General features: G+C 39.3%; 1 protein-coding gene across 2 annotated transcripts in view; it reads right to left on the minus strand.

Moving 5' to 3' along the window:
• Positions 1-463: 463 nt before the first annotated feature.
• arhgef39 (Rho guanine nucleotide exchange factor (GEF) 39) overlaps positions 464-22,178 on the minus strand; it is a 55,033-nt gene continuing 33,318 nt past the window's right edge. Inside the window, exons 7-12 of one of the 2 annotated variants that reach the window (XM_019253888.2) lie at positions 21,388-21,516; positions 14,463-14,692; positions 10,019-10,107; positions 3,059-3,179; positions 2,373-2,458; positions 464-1,982 (exon numbers count right to left, since the gene is read on the minus strand). In XM_019253888.2, coding sequence (XP_019109433.1) covers positions 1,946-1,982; positions 2,373-2,458; positions 3,059-3,179; positions 10,019-10,107; positions 14,463-14,692; positions 21,388-21,516 — 692 coding nt within the window. In that variant the 3' untranslated portion in view covers positions 464-1,945. Of the gene's footprint in view, positions 1,986-2,372; positions 2,459-3,058; positions 3,180-10,018; positions 10,108-14,462; positions 14,693-21,387; positions 21,517-22,178 lie in introns of both variants that reach the window. The other variant, XM_019253887.2, reaches the window with a different exon arrangement.

A 22,178-nucleotide genomic window follows, 5' to 3' on the forward strand; every position in this document is an offset into this window, starting at 1 on the left:
TTCTGAACATGGACTTCTCACTGACTTCTTTTGTACTCTTGTACTTAACTTGTACGTTGGGATGTATTTTAAACACCTAAATATTGTTTTCAGATGAAATTACTTTTATGATGAAGGTCTAAGGACCAAAGAGAGTAAACATACAACAGAGTAAACGACAGAAAATGTTCTTTGGTTCATTCTAAATGAGTTTGTCTCATAGAGCTGTGAATCAGACTTAATATTGGGCAACAGCACTGTTGTATATTAGGAACTTTGCAATAAACACGACACATACAAAGACAGACAAATGATTTCTAAAGCATTTTAAAAAATAAGAAATGCACTGAGCTGTTCTGAGTCTCCATCAAGTGATTGTGCTGAAAAATAAACACATGCACCATGACTTCTTTAAGATTTTTATTTTGAGATTTTCTTTATCTTCATCTCATGATTAGTAAAGCGCTTTGAATATAAAAAAAGGATATTAAAATGATTTGTAAAATAAACACCCAGCTTCAAAATGCTGAACAGTGTCGGTTGAAGTATTACAGGAGAAGTTTTTGCTAATAAAGGATATGATTAAAGGATGTATAAAAGCTTACAACTGTTCACCAGGTTTTCTTGCCTGGATGCAGATTCATCACAGAAATCAACAAAACACAGTTTCCTCAGAATACAGTGCAGCTGATTAAATGCACTGATTCAATTCATAATAATAATACTAATTCATCACACCACACGTAAAAGCCATGAGGAACTCGTATATATCGAACAATCAAATCAGACATTTCAAAGACTCAAACAGTCTTGTGACCTGCTGAGACGCGCTGACTCAGTTCATGTGGGACAAACAGCAGCAGCAGCTCACAGTGTGTCTGGATAATTCATAAATAAAGTGAAGTTATAGAAAACGATGGCATAAAGTTAGATTTATGGAACATTAGAATGACCACTATTATATAAAAAAGAATAATCGAAATAAACTGTGAGAAGTGAGTGTAATTAGACAGATCTCATTAATGTGAACTGCTAGTTCATTGGTCTTCGTCTTCTTAGTATCTTAGTTCTTTTTCACTATTAAAGATATTATTAAATTCAACAATCAGGCCAAAATATCAATTAGATCAAACGAAAACTTGATTCAATATCTGAACTCCAATAACTGAAAAACTAAACAAATATAATAGATGTGAAAAAAAACGATTTCATGAGATTTGGAACATTTTAAATGTTTGGTTTATATATTTCATGTCTTTAATTTGACATCAGAACAGTCTTTCCCACAGACTTCATGATGTTTATTTACTGTTGGCCGCTCAGAATATTAGAAATCAGAAGTGAACCTGGAGCTCACACTGTGCATCAGTGTAACAAGAAGAGAACACGGCAGAGGTGTGTGTTCCCGTCATATGACTGGATACTTTATATCTATGTGTCTATGTGTCATACTGCTTCTCTCTGACGTTTACTTACTGCAACAATATTAAAATTAAAAATAATATGATGCTGTTTGACTCTCACATGTCTGTACACGTTAATTTAATACATTCTTTTTGCTCTCTCTCCCTGGTGTGCAGTGTGACTGACTGAACAGACTGGTGGTGCATTCAGGTACAGACTGGGAACAGGACTTCCGAAGTGAGCTCCTGAAAACAGACTCGACTAGCTGCAGCAGGAACATGCTGCTCACAGTTAACCCTTCTTCAGATATTTGGCGTTTAAAGCAGCAGATGGATATATGTTTATATTGCACATGATGGGCAGAAGCTGAAGCTGCTGTTAGTTCGAATCCAAACCGGTCCTGACTTGTGTTAAGAAGCACAATAAGAAATGAGTTTAGTTAAATGACACATGCACAGCTGCATGTGTCATGTTTGGAACAAAAAGTCAGTCTGAAGTGAAACTCTCAGACAGACTGCAGGATCACGATCACCGTCATCTCATCATTGGAAGAAGAAGTCCATCAGAGGATCACACAGCTGGAAGTGGACGCCTCTACACTGCTGGACACAAAAACAAAAAAAAAAAAGTCAGAAACAAACCATGTTACAGTGAGACATGAGTTTACACACCTGACTTTACTGAATGTATCACATTAAAGCACATCTTTCAAATGTTCTTTACACTTCATTCTGTCACTGCATCATATTTTGCACATTCCTCCATCACTTTCATTCACAGCTTCAACTACTGTACATGCTTAATGTCTTCTTAACGTTCAAAGCTATTCTATTTTCCATGCTATTGTTTAGTGTATTTCTGCCTCCTGACTTGATGTCTTTCATCTGATTGATATTTTTCTCATTATGTATTTATTATTATTACAAACAGATTCACCCAAAGCAGATTCTTTGTACGTTATTCTTGTTATATTCTGTGTTTGATCTCACCTCTGCTCTGGAGCATCACTCTGTTTCATCCTCTTGGGGGCGCTGCCCTCCCACTTCTGAGTCTGCTCAGCACTCTCTGCGCTGACCTGAAGAAAGGGCACAGAAACTTCTCAGCCTGATGACAAACTACATGGAAGCTCTGAACATATTTGATATTTGAAATTGATACAAATGTTGCTAAATGCTGCATGGAAGTACATCACATCTCTGTCTGTTACTGAGTGCCCGCCACAGGAGCACATGCAGCACAGACAGTGCAGCATTATCAGGCATTGGAGTTACAGGAAATGTTTTTCTATTTTGTATGCTGAAAAACCAAACAATAAGCTAAAAGAGGCCAAACTATGAGATAACAGTCCAGTAAGTGAGATAACAGTCCTGTCCACTCCTCTTGTATAAGCACTGATGTCTCAAGCAAGTGAGCTAAACAACTTTTATCTTGCTTTGAGGCCTTCAGCAGCCTCAGCAACTTCAGTGTGCAGCTCCTCACACCTCCTCTGTAGCAGACACTAGGATGGTTAGGGACAGTGCATACTGTCCAGCCTGTATGGGGAACTCAGTCATGAAAACTGGCTACTGGTGGACAAGAGATGTGCAAACACCCCTTGAAGTGTTGCAACATAAACTCCATCCATCCTGAACATATGGCCCTCAATAGATGGCTGGCAGACCACCCCCCCTCTAACCATGTTTCTCTTCCTGCTGGGGTCACTGCTGCTGGGCGTATTGTGGCAGTCACCGGCTGAGCGAAGGGGTCTCCGACACAACTCATCTCTTTGATGGACCACTGTCTTAGACTGCAGCTTCCTGTAAAGACAATACACACCAGGTTAGCAATTAATCAGGTTCATTTGTGCAATTTAACAGTGTCTTATACAACATAATGTCATCGTCCTACAGTTTAAAAAGCTTAGCATGTTTCTATTGAGACTCTGTGCTCATTCTTAATGTGCTGGTGTCATGATTGCATTCTTTTCAAAGGGAGTTCTAATGATGTGTCGTCTCTTAGTTCAAGTCAATCAACCAATCACAATATTCACATAGACCCACAACCTCAGCGTTAAACATGCACACCTTTAGAAGAGTCAAATTCCATGGAGGCTAGTGTTTCCTCAAACATACAGGCTCTACTGACCTAACTGTATGTTTCAGTGAGCCTCCAATAAAAACATCCTACAGTCCTCCTGCCCACCTTCTATATCACAATATTATCAAATCAAATCAAATCAATTCAATTTTATTTGTATAGCCCAAAGTCACAAAGTACATTTGCCTCTGAGGGCTTTACAATCTGTACAGGGAGTGACACCCTCTGTCCTTAGACCCTCGGTTCGAGTGAGGAAGAACTTGCCCACAAAAAACCTTTAACAGGGAAAAAAGGTGGAAGAAACCTCAGGAAGAGCCACAGAGGAGGGACGGACAGACGTGCAATGGATGTCACGTGTACAGGACAAATCAACACAAACATATTGTACAATTACAATGACTGATAAAATGACAATGAATTACATAAATCAGTGTATGACAGAAAGATAAATTATTAAAAGGTCCAGTGTGCAAGATGTGGGCGGCACAATTTCAAAATATGGCAGAAATGGAATATATTATGCATAACAATCTTTTTATTCCACTGACATTCCTCCTTCAAGCTAAAAAAGGCAAGGGTGAGGTGAGGAGCATGCAATGCAAAAAGTACACTGCAACTAAATGCTACGCACTGCTACACACCCCAAATTGCTCCTGAAGGCTGCACCATCAGTGTGTGAATGTGTATGAATGGTTAGCTTCTCAAACTGATGAGCAGTTGGCACCTTGCATGGCAGCCAATGCCATCAGTGTATGAATGTGTGTGAATGGGTGAATGAGATATGTAGTGTAAAAGAGCTTTGAGTGGTCAGAAGACCGAAAGGTGTTATATAAGTACAATCTATTTACCATCTGCACTGCTTGTAGTCCATTATTATTTTACACACATCAACTCAAACCATTAGGTTATGAAATGAATTACAGTGGCTCCTCGTTTATCGCGATATCGCGAGATATGTTCTAAAACTAACCCGCAATAAATGAAATCCGCGAAGTAAGGTATACAATTATTATACATGTTTTAAGGCCGTAAAACCCCTAACCACACACTTTTATACACCTTTTTACACGCATTTTGTACAGTACTCCCTTAGTTAATCAGGACGCGGAACACATGTGTGGTTCTCCCTTAGCCAATTTAGAACGCAGAACACAATGCGCGTTCATACTGTACAGTACGTTGTAAAAAAAAGCATGCAAAATTACACTAAAAAAATCTGCGAAACAGCGAGTCTGCGAAAAGTGAATCGTGTTATACGAGGGACGACTGTATAATTATACTGTCTTTAATGTGGACCACATAATTTTATAAAACAATGACATGATGTCCAGCCACAGCCACACACACACACACTTTTTGGAATGTTTTTATTTGAGTGTTGTTGTTTGTGTTTTTTTTCCTTACACATCTTAATTTCACATCAGTCTCCCTGTTTACCTTCAGAGAGAAGAATATTTGTACTTTATTTGTAGTTTATTTGTACTTTATTTTCAAAGGATAACCCCTTGAGATGTACCATCTCATTTTCGAGGGGGTCCTTAATGCCAACAGAGATACAAAACAGGTCATCAATAGTACAGGAATAAATATGAACACAAATATGAACACAAAAACATGATACAATGTAAAGACGCAGACACCCATTCACACACATTCGCACACCACAATGCTCCACCGATCCTAACTAGCCCCCTGCCCCATACATATACATGGACAAAATAAGAATAATACAAAACACAACTGCAGAAATATAAAAGCAAAACTAGGGCTATTTGTATACGTATGCACACATACACACAGAGTACTTATGCATGCCTACCTATACTCATAAATAAAATCAAAAACAAAAACAAGATGTTTGGAAGTGAATGAGTGGAGAGGATTTAAAGAGATGAAAGGAGGTTATAGACCTAATCGTGCAAGGGAGATTATTCCAGTCTGCCTGGGCTTTAAATTTAAATGCATGTCGACCAATTTCTTTGTTAATTCTAGGAGTAAGAAAGAAAAGTTGGTCAGTATGCCTTAAATTGTATTGTAAGCTGAGTGGAATCAGATATCGTTTCAAATAAGAAGGAAAATTAAAGTAGTTGCACTTAAAAATGAATAGTAACCAATGAACATGCCTCCTGGACTTGGGGGCCAGCCAGTTTAAAGACTGGTACATCTGGCAGTGATGGGTATTATAATGACACCTCAGTACAAATCTACACAGAGAATTATATAAGACAGAGAGAGGACGAAGATTTGTTTCTGAGGTGTTCTGATAGATGACATCACCATAATTAAGTATTGGGAGTATAAGCTGTGTAATAATTTGTTTACGGACTTGTAGGGAAAAGCATTCAATTGATCAATAAAGAGATTTCAGAAGAACATAGATTTTCTTGGAAATTGAGTTGATATGAAATTTAAAAGAGAGCCGTAAATCAAGCAAAAGACCCAGATATTCAAATTCTATAGTTTTTACTAGCGCTGTTCCATCAAGAAAACTAATACACCAGTTTGTATTTGAGGGCAGAGAATCAGGTCGAGTGCTGGACGAGCTGAACTCAGTGTTCAGATCTCACTCAACGTGAAGCTCTCCACTGAGCTCAAGGCTGAGAGAGAGGCTCCCCAAAAAAAAATCACCGGCCGTGATGATGACTGTGAGGATAAGCCCAACAAGCAGCAGGAATCCATCCCTAATGCAGAGCCCCTTGAGTTCCAAAGGAAATGCAGTGCGAGCAGCAGGAGACCGTCAGTCCTGCACCGGCCCTCGAATCCCAGAAAGAGGCTGAAGGAAATCGTCCACAGAGGACAGCAGAACCACCTTCTGTCTGGAAGAGAGCCTGTCACTTTCTAGGGTTGAGAAAACCAGAGAGGTGGAAGAAGAAGAAGAAGGAGGAGTAAGATAACAACATGTTTTGTGGGTTTTCTCCAGGTGCTCTAGTTTCCCCTGAAAAAAAACAATATTGGTATATTTGTTAGATTTTGTAGTTTGTAGATTTTGTAGTTGTAAGGTTCATGGTTGGAACCTTGGTCTCGATTTAGGATGACATTACAGAAACATGTCTCCTAAAATGATTTCAGGATTTGAATTTAGGTGATAATACCAACTGCAGTCATAAAACCTTAAAAACGGGGCTAACGGCCTTCAAAAGACGGTAATGTTAAAGGGAGGAGGAGAAGAATTCCAATATTTAGATCATGGTGATCAAAAAGGCAGAGTCTAATTCAAATCAAGCCTTTGCTTCTATTTTTCACTTCCAGATGAAGTGAACTCACCATGCTGCTTTCAGTGTATTCCAGTCGCCGTCCTTCTGTGTTACTGATAGCAGCTTTTTGTTGCTCTGGCTCATCCTAGTTCATTTAGTAACATGCTTCATTACAGACTAACTATAACTAACTGACTACAGCCTAATTACCCAAATGGTTTGTTCTCCACTTCAGCGTCAATCATGTTAACACAGGGATGAAATCTTGAAAGAAGACTGAAAAAGTAACACACAGGACAGACACACAATCCCTCAGAAATCACTGACTTCCATGTCCTATTTTGACTAAACAAAAATATATTAAATTAATTCCTATGTTAGCACTGCAAAAAACACAACAAATAATTTATTTATTTAAAATCTAAATAATTTATTATTTATGGCCTTCTAGGATTGTCAGATGGATAGCTGGAAGATTTGGCTTTTTTTGGTTGACATAACGAAGCATTTGAATTGGAAGATTTGGCTTTTTTTGGTTGACATAACGAAGCATTTGAATGAATTGTGACAATGAAAATAAAATTGTCATAGAACAGTACATTTTTATGTAAATTTTATTATTAATTTTGAAATTTTTTAAATGTTAGTATTGGCCCCCAGGCATCACAGTGTCAAATCTGTCTCTCTCTTTATTTTATTTATTTATTTATTTTTTAATAAATATTATTTATTGGCCTTTTCAAGCTCTATTTCTGACAGAGACAGCTGAAGAGTGACAGGAATGTGTGAAGAGAGAAATGGGAATGTCATGCGTGAAAGAGCCACAGGTCGGATTTGAACCCTGGGCTTCCACAGCAAGGACTGAGCCTTTGCACATGGGACGGCTGCTCTACCAACTGAGCTAAACACCGCCCCAAATCTGACCCTCTTTAAAAGAAGTTTGGACACCCCTGTATTATATGATATAATTGATTATAACTATATGTGCCCTGCGATAAGCTGGTGACTTGTTCAGGGTGTATCTCGCCTCTCACCCAAAGTCAGATAGGATAGGCTCCAGTCCCGCCGTGACCCTGATGAGGATAAGAGGTTACAGATAATGGATGGATGGATTACACCTGTCAACTTCACTGTCCATTCTCCATTATTGTCCATTATCTCATACATGATTTCCTGTGAAAAGTGCGGGGCAGGGTTCCAACATCCTTTGGAGGCTGCATAACGAGTTGGTAGTCTCCATTAATCTGGATCTTTTCTATCCTACACCTGCCTAACACCAGGCCACATATACCAGATAAATTGTGTCATTCACTACTCTTCTTTTAAGCTGTACAGTCTCATTACAACATTTAACAGTCCATCCGCCTAAGTAGCTGCCAGTAATCTCACTATTATCGTAGACAATAAGCAGTTGTTGCTGCTGACACAGTGGATCAGTGGAGCTTCCTGCAGACTCAGAATCCATATTACAGATCTGGATTCAGAGTCAGATCAGATCCATAGATCTATCCTGCACGACTAAATCCATACAGAGCTATGAACACGGGGGAATCAAGAGACTCAAGAGACCCGTGGATCCAGCAGAACCAGGTGACCCAGATTCACTGATTCAACTGAGTTTAGTGGATCATTTCCTCCACACAGCACAAAACAAGGGAGATTCAGACTGTGGTGGGTTTCAGGGAGTTGTGCTGTCAAAAAGACTTCACCAAGTCAAATGTAAGAAGCCAAACACAGATAATCGAAACTTTATTTAAAACACAAACACTCCTTTCTGTGTAGCTGGGGCTAATGTAGCTCATAGGCTAAAACCAACGTAAGAGTACAAGAGTAGCATAACGTAATTAACCTAATTTGAATGCTTCTACAGTGTCACACACCACATAAACATTAGAAATGCATGTTGAGGCTGAGAAGATGGGCAGATGAAAAGGTAAGTCAAAGTTAAACTGTCCTTAGCTTTCACTGCATCCCCAGTGGTCAGGTCTCAGCCTTCTGTCACCAAGCATTGATCTACACACTAATTAAGTCCCTTGGCTAGGAGTGTGTGTGTGTGTGTGTGTGTGTGTGTGTGTGTGTATTCATTTTCTTCAAAAAGAACAGAAAAAACACAATCAAGCATTAAAGAGTAAATACTTTCTTTATGTTACCTCTGTACTGTGCATATGTAACGTGTGAAACAATGGCGTCCATGCTGACGAGACTAAAGCACAGAAAACAATACATTTTTGATAATCACTGAGGGCAGTGTGTGATAGATTCAGAGATGTCAGTCCAGGCAGTGTGTAGTCTTTGTTAAATCAATAATTCAACTATGTGTAGAGACACACTCACTCACACACCCCTTAGCCCTGCACTCCTCCCCAGTGGTGTGAGCGCTGCTGACCCCTGGTCCTCTCAGTCTGTCCTCTCCTCGGTCCTCCACCACAGCTAATTACACTGCCTGGAGTTTAGAGCCGTCAGCCTGCAGCCTTGGCCCCCATCTGCTGGGTGGTCTGAGCTCTTTGACAGCCTCCTCTCTCTCCTCTCTGACAAAGTCATAAACTAATTAGCCTGGCTGGGCACGCCAGGGTTGGGGCCCTCAGCATAGCTGGCCCCTCCACATAGCAGAGCTGACCCGGACCCACCTCTGGGGAGCCAGGGCCAGGCAGTCTGAGAGTGGAGTTACTGAGGTCTGGCTGATCAATGCTAAGAGGCTGTCTGAGAGACAGACAGGCCTGAGGTACAGTATGAGCCTGTGTTCAAGTTTTACTGAGAGCAATTCTAGACCTACACACTGCATACTCATCCCACACTTATTGTTTTTATTATGTCATTATATAAGCAATGATTTTATGAATTACAAGTCAAGTTCTGAGCCGCAAAGACAAAATACCCATCATGACAATACTCCACTGACCCGTGGAACATGTTATTTTAAAATAATGTATCAAAAATCAGCTGACATCTGAAGAACTCATCATCGAGCATTGAACAAACTTTTATTTTCATTTAATTTTAAAGGACAGAAACATTTCAGAATTCTGTTTTTCCTTCTCCTGGTCAGCGAACCACATAAAAACTACACAGGCACATTGCTGTACCCATGAAATGTTCCTTCATTACCATGAACACACACACCGTACTTTATTTTGACTCATTCCCACACACCGTCCAGCTGCCACACATATATATAATACTCACTAGAGAACCAAAAGTCCACTGCTGAAAACACAACATTTGCTCCTGTTTGATAAAAACTGCAGCCAGACTCCTGAGAGCTGTCACACCATCTTATGTGTGCAATACATGTTTAGCAACTTTGTTGAAACTTTGAAATACCAGTGTGTGTGTGTGTGTGTGTGTGTGTGTGTGTGTGCGCTTACCTTATAGCTGAGCTCAGGCTTTCGTACCAGTCATTGAGATCCTCCTGGTTGCTGGACATCAGCAGGAGTTTGGCTTTGGGGAAGGTTAACTGGAGGAAGAGGAGAGCAGTTAGGATGTTTGATGGCAGTATGGATCTACACTATGTACAAGGTTCTGATGTACTGTATTGTGATGGGTGTATGACTAATCATCAGAAACATTTAGTCGTTTCACTAACTCTGACTCCTGTGCTGCAAATAAGAAAGTGGTGCTGGTGGCCGTCTGACAGCTGGACAGCAGAAACCTGATCAGAAACTTGTTGATGATTTGTAAAACTGCATTAAAGCCTGGCAGCGTTTCAAAGAGGCGTAGGGACCATAGTAAGCTGTAGGTTTATCAGCTTTAGCCTGTATTTTACTGGCCTCGTCATCTGATGGTCATTGGACGCCTCTGCATGGCTGAAAGTGCAGTTACATGATTAAAAACAGTAGAGGGCAGGCAAAATCAAGCAAAAAGCTCTTCTCTCAGCTCGCCACACAACTGAACCTGCTGCTGCTTCTCACAGGCGTTCATCGGCCATAGCACTGGAACTTTTCTGAGGCCGACGTCTAGACCCCATTGGAAAAGTTCCCTGAGATAACTGCATGTATGATTTGGCACTATACAAATAAAACAGAACTGAACTGACTGAAAACTGACAGTAAATAAAACAGAGCAGAATCTCTCTCTCACACACACACACACACACACACACACACACACACACACACACACACACACACACACACACACACACACACACACACAGACACACGGAAAGCTGTTTCCAGATCTGCTGCTGACTCCTCTCAGGTCTACAGAGTGGCAGGGTCCTCTTGAGTCAACAGTAATTATCAACTCTCTCATTCACATTGCTAAAACCAGCCCCAGATTGTACTTGTCAAACAAAGCAAAGGGAGATGTCCGTGCCCAAACAAAAGGGGCTTTTAGAGCAGCATAATTATACTGGGAAAGCTATTACAGAGGATCAGAATTAGGCCTTCACCATATTAAATGACCTTTCACATTTACCTGCAGCTGCAGCCTGTACACAGGAAACTAGCTGGTTGAGGAGTGACATATTGATCATGTCCACGTGTATTTGGATAGAACTTTACGCTGTACAAAGGAACATATAGCTCATCAAACATAATGATGTTTTACACGGGGGAAGGGGAGTGTCTCTCATTATACATTAAATCGATTAAGATTTCAAATGTACCATCATCAAAAGTATTATCTAATTACAGAGTTCAGTGAGTGGGGCTGAATTGAGTGCTGCATGATATTAGGCACTCGCCACTTGGGGGACGGTGGTTGATTTATGCACAAATAGATTCCACTTCCATTGCAATGTGGTAATTAGGGATTTGTCAGGAAATCTGACCCTCTTAGGTAGAAATTACTTTGTATAATAAGAACGGTGGAGCACGGAGCCTCATTGCTGCACATAATTTAGCTTGATTATTTATACATCAAAGAGAATCTGTCAGGGATGTGGGAAAATATTCAAGTAGCGAGGGGATATTAGCAGGAGGAAGACTGCAGACAGAGAGCGAGACGAGCGAATAAGGAAGCTGGAGAAAGGTGGAGGGAGAGAAGCCAGGAGATGAAGAGAGAAACGTGGAGCGAGACACAAATATAAAAGGCAGGTTGTGAAAAAAAAAAAAACACCCGAAATTTTAATAAAAGCGATTTCTTTTTTTTTTTAAACTTTGCATATAGATTGCCATGGCATTTACAGCTGTCAAATTTAATTTGGCTTTAATTCTTCATTGCCCTGGATGAGAAGGGCCCTGGAGTGCTGACAGCCCTTTTCCTTGAGCTCAGGTAGGGGCCCGGGATCAATAATGTGTCCTTATGAGAAATTACGTGTAATGCTATTGAGTATGCATTTGGGCCTCGGTGGGATAAGAGGCTAATGAAATGCCATTTCTGCCATTAGATAACGTGAAGCGGGCTGGCGGAGAGCGGCGACAGGCTTGAGGAAGATGTATTTACTGGAGGGCCGGAAGAGATGGATCTGCAGCCTAATCTGATCCAGCAACTGAGAGATTCTGTTACAGCAGCCATCACTACACACACACAGACATACACTACACACACTCCAAATAATACAGCTGACTAATCTCCCCATCAACAGCCTTTTCATTAGTCCTTTTCATTAGTTGAAGGATGCTTTTAATTTACACTTCTTTCAGCAAATGAAGTCACATAGGCCTCGTCATAACACGAGGATCACTGCAGCACACATGCCGGACACTCTCTAGTCTTGTACACACTGCTAGGATAAACTAAATTCACCACTTCATCACTGTTTTCTTGTTGCATGTTCTCACAAAATATATCACTTTTGTATTTATACTCTTGTTAAAACTTTTTTTTTAGCCCATGGATCACAGACTGGGAAACATTTGCAACAATAATCTATCAAAGCCTGGAGCAATTATTTTTACAGCTAATGGATCAAACTGTGTGCACAGCACTGAGTGCAGTCAGGTATCCAAAACTAGCAATAAATGTCTGGTCAGGTGTTAAACTGTATTTTATGTATGAATGAAAATAATCATCAACAGTATTGGCAATTCATTGTTAATTAATCAAAAGTCAGAATCATGATAAACTAAGTATCTTTGGATTAAAAGTGGAATAAACGGATCGATGCAAAATAAAAAAAAAATAAAAAAAATAGAACAGATAATCATTTTATTCAGGCTAATTTAGCATTGAAAGGACTGATATCACCAGATGGGCCCTCTATAAAGTCAAATATAGAAGATAAGAAAACACAGTTTAAGTGTTATGATGGTGGATTGAGCCAGTCTCTTTAAACAAGTAAATCATTTTAAAATTAGAGCTGAAACAAGAAGTGAATCAATTATTTGGTCAATAATTGAACAATAATTATTACAGTTGTTTACAGTGGTTGACAAGTACAACAAGTATTTTCTGATTTCATGTTATTTAGGTTTGTCAGAACTTCGAAAGAAAAGTTTTCACATTTTTTCATATTTGATAGATTACAATTTTTTGACTAATTGAAGGAGACAGCAGGTTAATTGATACTGAAAATAATCATTAAGCACAACTCTGTGTGGAATGACAAAGCTTGTTAAATGTGCTACTTTTCTGAAATTAATATAATTAATGACGTTCTACTTAATAAATGAATCTAAATAAATAAATAAAAATTCAGTTCATGAATTATAATTAAGTTTCATGTTCTGTCTGGTTTTATTATGTCAATAATTGTCTCAGTTCTACTGTATGCCATGAGTCCTGCGTAATTCAAGCTTCAATGTCAAAAAGCATCAACACTGCCAACATTTTGGACAGACTGCAGTCTGAGCAGAGTGTGCAGTAATCAAACCTCTACATAGCTGCTGTGCATCACAGGGAAACACATTAGCAGCACAACATAAAGAGCTCTTTGAGCGAGAGCGGATCTGCTGAAATGAATATTGATACCATGCAGCATTGGCACTAAACACTCACTGCATAAACGCTTTGGTTACTCACTCAATGACGCGCGACTCATTCCTTTGAATGTTTCATGACAGCATCTACATCATTTAGACACAATTTGTCAGCCAGCAGCTGTACTGAGACCTGGGAGACGGATCAGACTGAGACGAGAGACACATTAAAAGTTCAACTTTTGGGCTTCTTCAACAAGGGTTTGAAGTGATTAGGGAGAAGAAGAGGCGAGGGAACAAAGGTCTTCTCTGACAAGCAGAACTAAATGACATTTTCATTTAGTGAAAACATTCAGGAAACCTATGTTTGGCAGATTGGACGACAGCAACCGTCAAGGCCATAAGTAAGACAAATCAAAGCAACATACATCAAAATGGAAATTAAATAATGCCTCTGCTAAGGGCGCACTCATGTGTATACTCAAATCAATGAACAGATGTCTCCCCCACCTGCTGCCCAACAAAAACAATTTTCTTTTCAACATTCAACTTTTTCTGCAGGAAATTACAAATCCTGTGTGTATATGTACATATATACCTATACTGTACATATATACACCCATATATTTATAGGAATTACTATAGTGACCAGCATGTCTTTCAGTGTATACAGCACTGTCTTGAAAAAAGACTTATCCTGTAGACTTAATAAATCACAACATATTGAATGCTAGAATCTAGAACTTGTCCTTATGTACAGTTCTTTCTTCTTTCAAATGTGAATTTTCATCTGCTGATCTTTAATAAGTAAGGGGTCCATTCATTCATTTATTTCCTTCCTGGTTTGTTAATATTGTTTTTCAGTTTCTATTCCACTGACTGAGTTAAACTCTATCTTATAGTAGATTCCACAAAATTGCAGAAACTCACTGATCCCTCTAATATTTTGAAAAGAAACCTGTTACATGAACAATACTCAGGTAGGTAGTTCTGAGCCGGTGATACTCACACTGAGCAGGCCTCCCTGGCTCTTGGTGTGGCCAAACACCTTCTCCACAGTGCAGTCCTGCAGAGGGTATGCATGCTGGCCGGCAAACTTGTCTCCGTTGATGGGATGCAGCGGGCTGCAGCGCTTGGCCTGCAGCAGCATGTCGGAGAACAGGAAGAACATCTTGGGCTTGGCGTCTGCACCTTTCGGAGGAACCATCTTGAGCCAGCCCTCACGGATGTACCATCTCCCTGTGAGAGAAGGAAACATAACCATCATTATCTTCACCTTTGTAGGGAAACTGATGGCTTTTCCAGCATGCATTAACAAAACACCTGGGACAGATCACACAGAGCACTGTTTATGTTCTACTAGCCTGTTAAAGTTTCCAAACCACCTGACCAAGGAGGTTCGATAACATTTATCTAATCTGAATCAGCTGTGAATTTGCTTATCTAAATCTGAATCCTTTTTAAATCTGTTTCTGCAGTTTGTTTAGTGAGGAATGAAGTTCAAAAACCATGAATATTCTAAAGACACAATGCTGTGACATTCATTAACCCTGTAACTCTTCTACTCTTACAATGTTTGCTCCTCACTGGGGGCAATGCTGCACTGAAAACAACACAGTGGAAATAATATTCATTTTACATCACCATTCAGAAAACATCTATTTTTCTGCTTCCATGATGCACTCAGCATGTGTAACCCTCTGGTTTCATGTTCTCAAATGTGATGATTTGGTGCTTTCAGCTTTAGCTTAGGCTGTGGGTTAGACAAAACTGGATATTTGACAACATCACTCTGGGTTGTTAAAAGTTGGGATAGACAAGTTCTAACTCATCAGTCCACTCTTAAATAAACCATTATTAAAGACATGATGGCTGCCCACAAGTTGGGTTCTGCCCAAAGTTTCCGCCTCTTAAAGAAAGTTTTTCCTTCCCTCTGTCACCTAGTTTGCTCATGGTGGGAATTGTTGGGTCTCTAAGTATCAAAACAATAATACTATAAAAAGTAAAAACAATAACACTATAAACAGGTAAAAACAATAATAATATAAAGAGTAAAATCAATAACACTATAAAGAGTAAAAACAATAATACTATAAAGAGTAAAAGCAATAATCCTATAAAGAGTAAAAGCAATAATACTATAAAGTAAAAACAATAACACTATAAAGAGTAAAAACAATAAAACTATAAGGAGTAAAAACAATAAAACTATAGAGTAAAAACAATAACACTGTAAGGAGTAAAAACAATAATACTATAGAGTAAAATCAATAACACTATAAGGAGTAAAAACAGTAAAATTATAAAGTAAAAACAATAAAACTATAAAGAGTAAAACAATAATACTATAGAGTGAAAACAATAACACTATAAAGAGTAAAAACAATAATACTATAAGGAGTAAAAACAACAATACTATAGAGTAAAAACAATATCACTATAAAGAGTAAAAACAATAATACTATAAGGAGTAAAAACAATAATACTATAAAGAGTAAAACAATAATACTATAGAGTAAAAACAATAACACTATAAAGAGTAAAAACAATAATACTATAAGGAGTAAAAACAATAATACTATAGAGTAAAATCAATAATACTATAAAGAGTAAGAACAATAATATCATAAGGAGTATGGTCTAAAACTGCTCTATATGTAAACAGTCATTAGATAATGTTTGTTATGATTTGGTGCTTTTCAGATAAAATTGTATGTGTAATAAGTACTTTTACCTACATAAGAACAGTGAGTGAAGGTTGAACTCTGTTGACATTAGTGACCTACACTCCATACAGTGCCTGAATGAATCCTGTGCAGACACAAATCGAGAACTGTAGCAGGACATGAGGATTTTTTTATATTTAACCTAAACCTTTAATTTTGTAGCTCTGTGTACACACAGCATCCACCCTGACCACCTTTTTTCCTCCCTCTCTTTTCTGAGTGAAGAAAAATGTACAGATGTTCTGGTTACATTAGCAGGCTGACCGTTGCTTCTGCCAAAATGACAATAGGTTGCAAATTATATCAGCTAGAGCTAACTGATGTTAATCCCCTAGCAACTGAAATTAAAACTTTCGTCTGCTTTCTGCAATGTGGTGTTTGTACTCAGCTTATCACATCATGTTTTAATAGAAAACATAAATACTTGAGTTACTCGAGAATTTGTAAAACAAAGACAGGCCACACAATCACTTCATCAATAAATCATGCCTTATTTTTATATGCCTTAGTTTTATCTGTAGGTCGTCAACATTAATTTAACACTCAAAACTCTTTCTTCCTTTTGTCTGCTGAAAATTCTGGTATGATACTGAATTTAGATTTTAATACAATGACACTTACAATGACAATGACCACCAGTGCAGGTTTAACCGACATCACTGTGTCAGTGTGAAGAAGGTAATAATCATTTTCCTCAGCATCAAATTGCAGAACTGCAGAGAACAAAAATAATGATACTAACTAAGCCATGCTGGATTGAAAAGATAAATGAAGGCTGTTTGAAGGGAGCAAAGAAGACGAGAGAAAATCTAAGACAGACTCAGTGGGAGGTAGGTATGTCGGGGTGTGGCTGCTGAGGAAAGCTCTCATCTCTTTCACCATGATTGGCAGCAGCATGATGATAGCTAATAAGCACGAGCCTGACATTTAGATAGATAAGATGAAAATTCAGCCTGGGTCCAGGGTGTTTTTGTAATTGGCCCAGCCAGTAGCCTGTGATTGCAGCTAGCCTGAGTGGCCAGAGCTTTGCCTCTGGGGCTCAGAAAGGACATTTTCAGCTACAGACAAGCCCACTGAGATTAAGTGGCGGGGCCAGGCAGGGGTCAAATTGCTTTTAAAATGCCATGGGTCTCAAACGGAAAAACAGTCAAGAGACACCCTATGACTCTCTCAGGTGTTGTGTGGAGATTGGAGCAGTGGTTGTGATTGTTCTATTAACTGTGATATAAATAAAACCCTGTTTGAGCCTTATACAAGCCTTTAAAGACAGAGCAAGAACTTATTTGAATGTGTTGTTGCAATAACCACTCAGTTAGGTCTGTCATCTCGACGCTTAGTAGTGGGAAGTGTCCTCATGCAACAGATCCCTCACACCCTCAGCTCTGTCACAATTAACTGACCCAGGACTTTTATCCATGTGGTAACTGTGACACTGGACAGGTGTGTCCTCTGTTTGCTAATATGTTTTCTAGCCTCATAACTGCAGAGCAAGGACATTGCATTATTGATTCTAATGCTTAAGATAATAAAAATGTAAGTTCCAATGGGATGCCTTCACAGTGTCCCAGTATCTCTTAATCCAGTGAGTCCACCATAGGTACAAGGCATGTGGATCTAAAAATACAGAATTGAGAAAACTGCTTTTAAAATCTGCTGGCCAAACAATTCACTTTTGGATTCTGGGTCAATTTCAGATTTATCCAAAAACTCTGGCGCTGTACTGTTTACAAATTCAGCATATTGAATTCACTACTATCTGATTAAGGTATGTTTGCTCACTCAACAAGATAAGAAGAGAAGTTAGGTAAGAATAAGGCTTTTAGCAGGAAAGCTAACGTAGATTGCTGTTTAGTCTATGGCTCTTGTGTTGTGGAGCAGGCTGCTGTCAGGCTCTGTGACCTCTGCTCTGCCTATAATAGAACACTGACTTACTGCTTTATGCAAGATTTGATTGGCTATAGTGAAATCCACTGACATGAAACCATAACCCTACTGAACAGTATTCCATCAAATTAATGCAAAACAGGGGGCACCATCATGAAATATAAAAATATACATTTATGCCTTTTGGGTTCTATGATATTTTAACAATATATAAATAAAGTCATTTACAGATCAGATATGTTTGCAGTGGCATGCATAAAAAAGAAAGCGGTTTAATATCAGTTGGACTTCGATGAATACATAACATAGCATCATTCTGTGATATGTTATCCCTTTTAATTCATGCATGGGCAGTGTTGTGTTACATGTTTGCTCAAGCATCAGAATGCTGCCAGTGTCCAGTGTGCTGAAACGGATGCATTTCAGTAGACATCAAGTGTAGTGATCATCCAGACGTACAGGAATCTCCCACTGCTCCTCCCTCAAACTATATGAAGTGCTAAGTTAACGTTTGTTCACGAGGTGGACAATAATCAGTCTTAGCGAATGATAGCTACTATCTGTTGAAACATTCAATGAAAAGTTTCAAAAGATTCTAAGAATTTTGAATTTTCTCTTTAAGTTGAACGAAATTCAGAGCTGCTTTGGAAGGCAAGCTGAGGTATTTCTAACCTTTAAAGTTTGATCAGATATCCCCCATCAGACCCCCTGATAGACAGAGTTGACAGTCAGAGAGGTTGAATATGCTCTGTGTAAGGAGGACTCTCTTTGTGGACCAGGTTCTCTTCAGACCCCCTGCCTACATCTGACCATCCACAGTGCTTTGAGGGAGCAGAGGGTTCAAAGAGCAGGAAGTGCCAAGCACTGCTTTCCATGTCCAGGCTTTCAGATTCCCTTGTCAAAGAGCACCTCTGCTCTACTACAAAGTCTTTTGGGCTGGACCAAGTGGGGTGCTGAGGGAAGTGGGGCAGGAAATAAAGATTGATCTACAAAGGGTCCTGTTCCTCCTGATGTGTCCAAGGCCAGAGAAATAACAGATGCAGAGGGCAGCCGCTGTGGCAGAATAAGTGCAAGTCAGGTTTGGCATCATGAGTTTGGAGAGTCAAACAGTATTCTCAAATACTGAAGCTACTGATGATAAAAGCTAGCAGATGATCTCAGGGGTGGAAGGAATAAATGAGAGTACAGCTGCAATAACTGATTATACCCTTACAGTCTGTCAAGTGTATAGAAGAACCAACTCAGCAGTCAGACACATGCCTCCATCACGCAACGCAATGCAATGCAACACAAAAATGTCTTTGGATCTCAGGATTCGAGATTCAAGAGATTTTTTTGTCACTTGAAAGTAAAAACATGATTTATGCAGCAAAGGGCAGCTAACTAGCTACATTCCTAAATCACGTAAATATCAACATCAATCACAAAAATCATTATGGCATCATAAAATATGCTAGTGGAAACACACACCTTATAAATGTTTTAAGAAAGCAACATGCACGCTGAGAAATAAAGCGAAGTGTGTAATGAGTACACTGATTATAGGCGGTGAACAATCATTTCAGTGAAAAAGACCAATTGAAATGAAATCAGTGTATTTCTGATTCAGTGTGTAGATTGACTGAGATATTAATGTTGCCATTTTTAATTTTGTCACTAAAAATAAACAATAATAAACAATTCATGCACAAGTGATAACATAAAACCTGAGCTGAGAGCATATTAAGTCATAACTGAATTGAATCACAGCATATCATATTGCTGCAAATTGGTATGTATGGATGTTCTATCAGATTTTGGACTGTGTGAGATCTGATTGTCCGATTAACAGCCTAAAGAGTTTACAATAATATAATAGAGAGGCTGGAACCAAAAAACATTTGGCATTTCTTCTTGATGAATTATTAAAATGATCATTTGTTTTGTGGATTAATATTAAATTAAATATTTCATCACAAAAAAGGAGGAAAGGTTTGATTGATCTGTGTAGGAAAGAAAACAGAGAGAAACCAAAATGATTGAATGTTTCCTCTAAGTTTTCTTTTCATTTACAATAATATTTAATTGAATGAGTCTGATTTACTAGGAAACAAAACAAAAAAAACAAACAAAAAAAACCCCCAAATACATAAAAATTGCAGAAAGGACATAACACGGTTATGTGCAACAGCCAGGAACATAAAGGGACATAAATTGGAAAAATCAATGTGAAACAAGATAGAAAATGTGAGACATCTTTGTTTTAAATTGAAGAAACAGGCAGGCAGACACAAATCTGCGGCCTCCCAGGGAAACAGGCTGACTGTCTGCTGTATCGATGTCCCATTGATTCAGGCTTTGTGTCTCACAATCTCCCCCCTCATCTCCTACAGAGCTACTTAATATGTTTGAGGGGCTCCGACGCTTCTCATCTGTAAAAGGCAGAGCTTTTCTTTTACCCACATTAGAGGTGGTGTTGGTGGGGAGAAGGAGAATGGGTCGGCGTGGGGTTGCGGGGCGGGGCGGTGCTGTTGCTGCTCTGAAGTCTGCCTGGTGGGACTGGAGCTTTATTGGCTGGAAAGGAAGCCGGCGGAGTTGCGAGGGTCTGAGAACTTGGATGAGAGGAAGCTTTTGAAACTTCCCACATCGGCATTAGAGAGATGAGCTGCTATTCAGAGCTCTCTCCCAGCCTACACCAACACATCCGCAAATACACACATAAAACAAGCCTGCATACCCAAGTAAACACACTTGTGGCCTCATACACACACGCATTCACTCATATCCAGCAAAAACACACGTAAGAACACACTTTGGCTTCCTTTTTATCTGCCGGTTGGCGAGATGAGCCTGGGCTCTAATTGGTCCTAGGGGAGATTGGCAGGGTGAGAGGAGCAACGAGGAGGCCAGACAAACAACAGGAGGGGGAGTGGCAGGAAGAAAAGGGCCACTGCTCCACAAGTAGAGAGGGAACTACAATAGAAGAGGGGAAATAATTGAGCGATAGGGAAGGCAGGAAGGCAGGATGAAGGGGAAAAGCACATTCACTTGCTAACAGTTAGCAGTAATGCTCTATTAATATGGTGGGCCCAGTGTGATGTGCAGACTACTTCAGTTTCCTGTTAAAAGTCAAATGAATTCCATTGATTAAAAGAAATCCAGGCAAGTGCTTTCAGAGTGTCTCCATACTAAACTCATTTTCCCTCAGTTTATCTATATTTGTCTTACTTCCCCCTCCACTCCAATGTGTCCCAGAGGACATCCTGTAGATGCAGAAAGGGGCAGAGAGGAGATGGAGGTGGTTCTTGGAGGAGATGAAAGGAATATGTGATCAGAGGCTCTAACCTGCAGCCAACACCTTCGTCTTTCGCCCTTTCAGCAGTTTCTGCACCCGGCAAAGCTGCAGGTGATTCTCATGGCACTGGTTATTGTTGTGTATACGCTGGGACACCACGCACACTGCAGTCACCGCCCCTACAGCAAACAACACACAGACAAATATCATGTGAGGACACTCAGAATAAAGGTTAGAGTGTAATAATATAGGAATAGGACAAAAAATGACCGTGAGACAGACAGGATGTAAATACAGAAAGAGTAGATGGTTGGAGCTGCACACCTCATCACTTTTTATGTCCTGCTGATTGTGTTGTTTAGAATTTAGATGTCAGATCCACTGAGTCCAGCTCTATTTGTTTTCAGTTTAGTGTTTAGGCCTTTCACAGGCCACTCTCACCACACATAGTTGTCTTTTGGAGCTTTTGATCCCCTCCTGAGTAGCTGAAGGTCCTTAAGTGCAGCTCTTCTTCTTTTGGTATCCAGGTTAAAGACTGAACTGGGCTTCTGTCATCAGGGTGGGGCCACTTTTATTTATTTAACTCCATTGATTGCCTGTTGATCATTTCTTCCATTAATTAGTGGGAATATTCATTTTAACTTCTATTTCTTTGATTCTATTTCATCTGTAATAATAAGTATTGATCAACACATCACTATGCTTCAAAACTGTTCAACATAAAAAATATATACTTTATTTTTGCAAAGCTAAACAGAGAGAATCGAGATCCATATTTCTATGCTTGGGAGGCTCCTACTACTCATAAGTATATTAACAGAGCAAGAAATATGCATGCACA

This window comes from Larimichthys crocea, unplaced genomic scaffold (assembly GCF_000972845.2).
Source record: "Larimichthys crocea isolate SSNF unplaced genomic scaffold, L_crocea_2.0 scaffold607, whole genome shotgun sequence".
Lineage (NCBI taxonomy): Eukaryota > Metazoa > Chordata > Actinopteri > Sciaenidae > Larimichthys > Larimichthys crocea.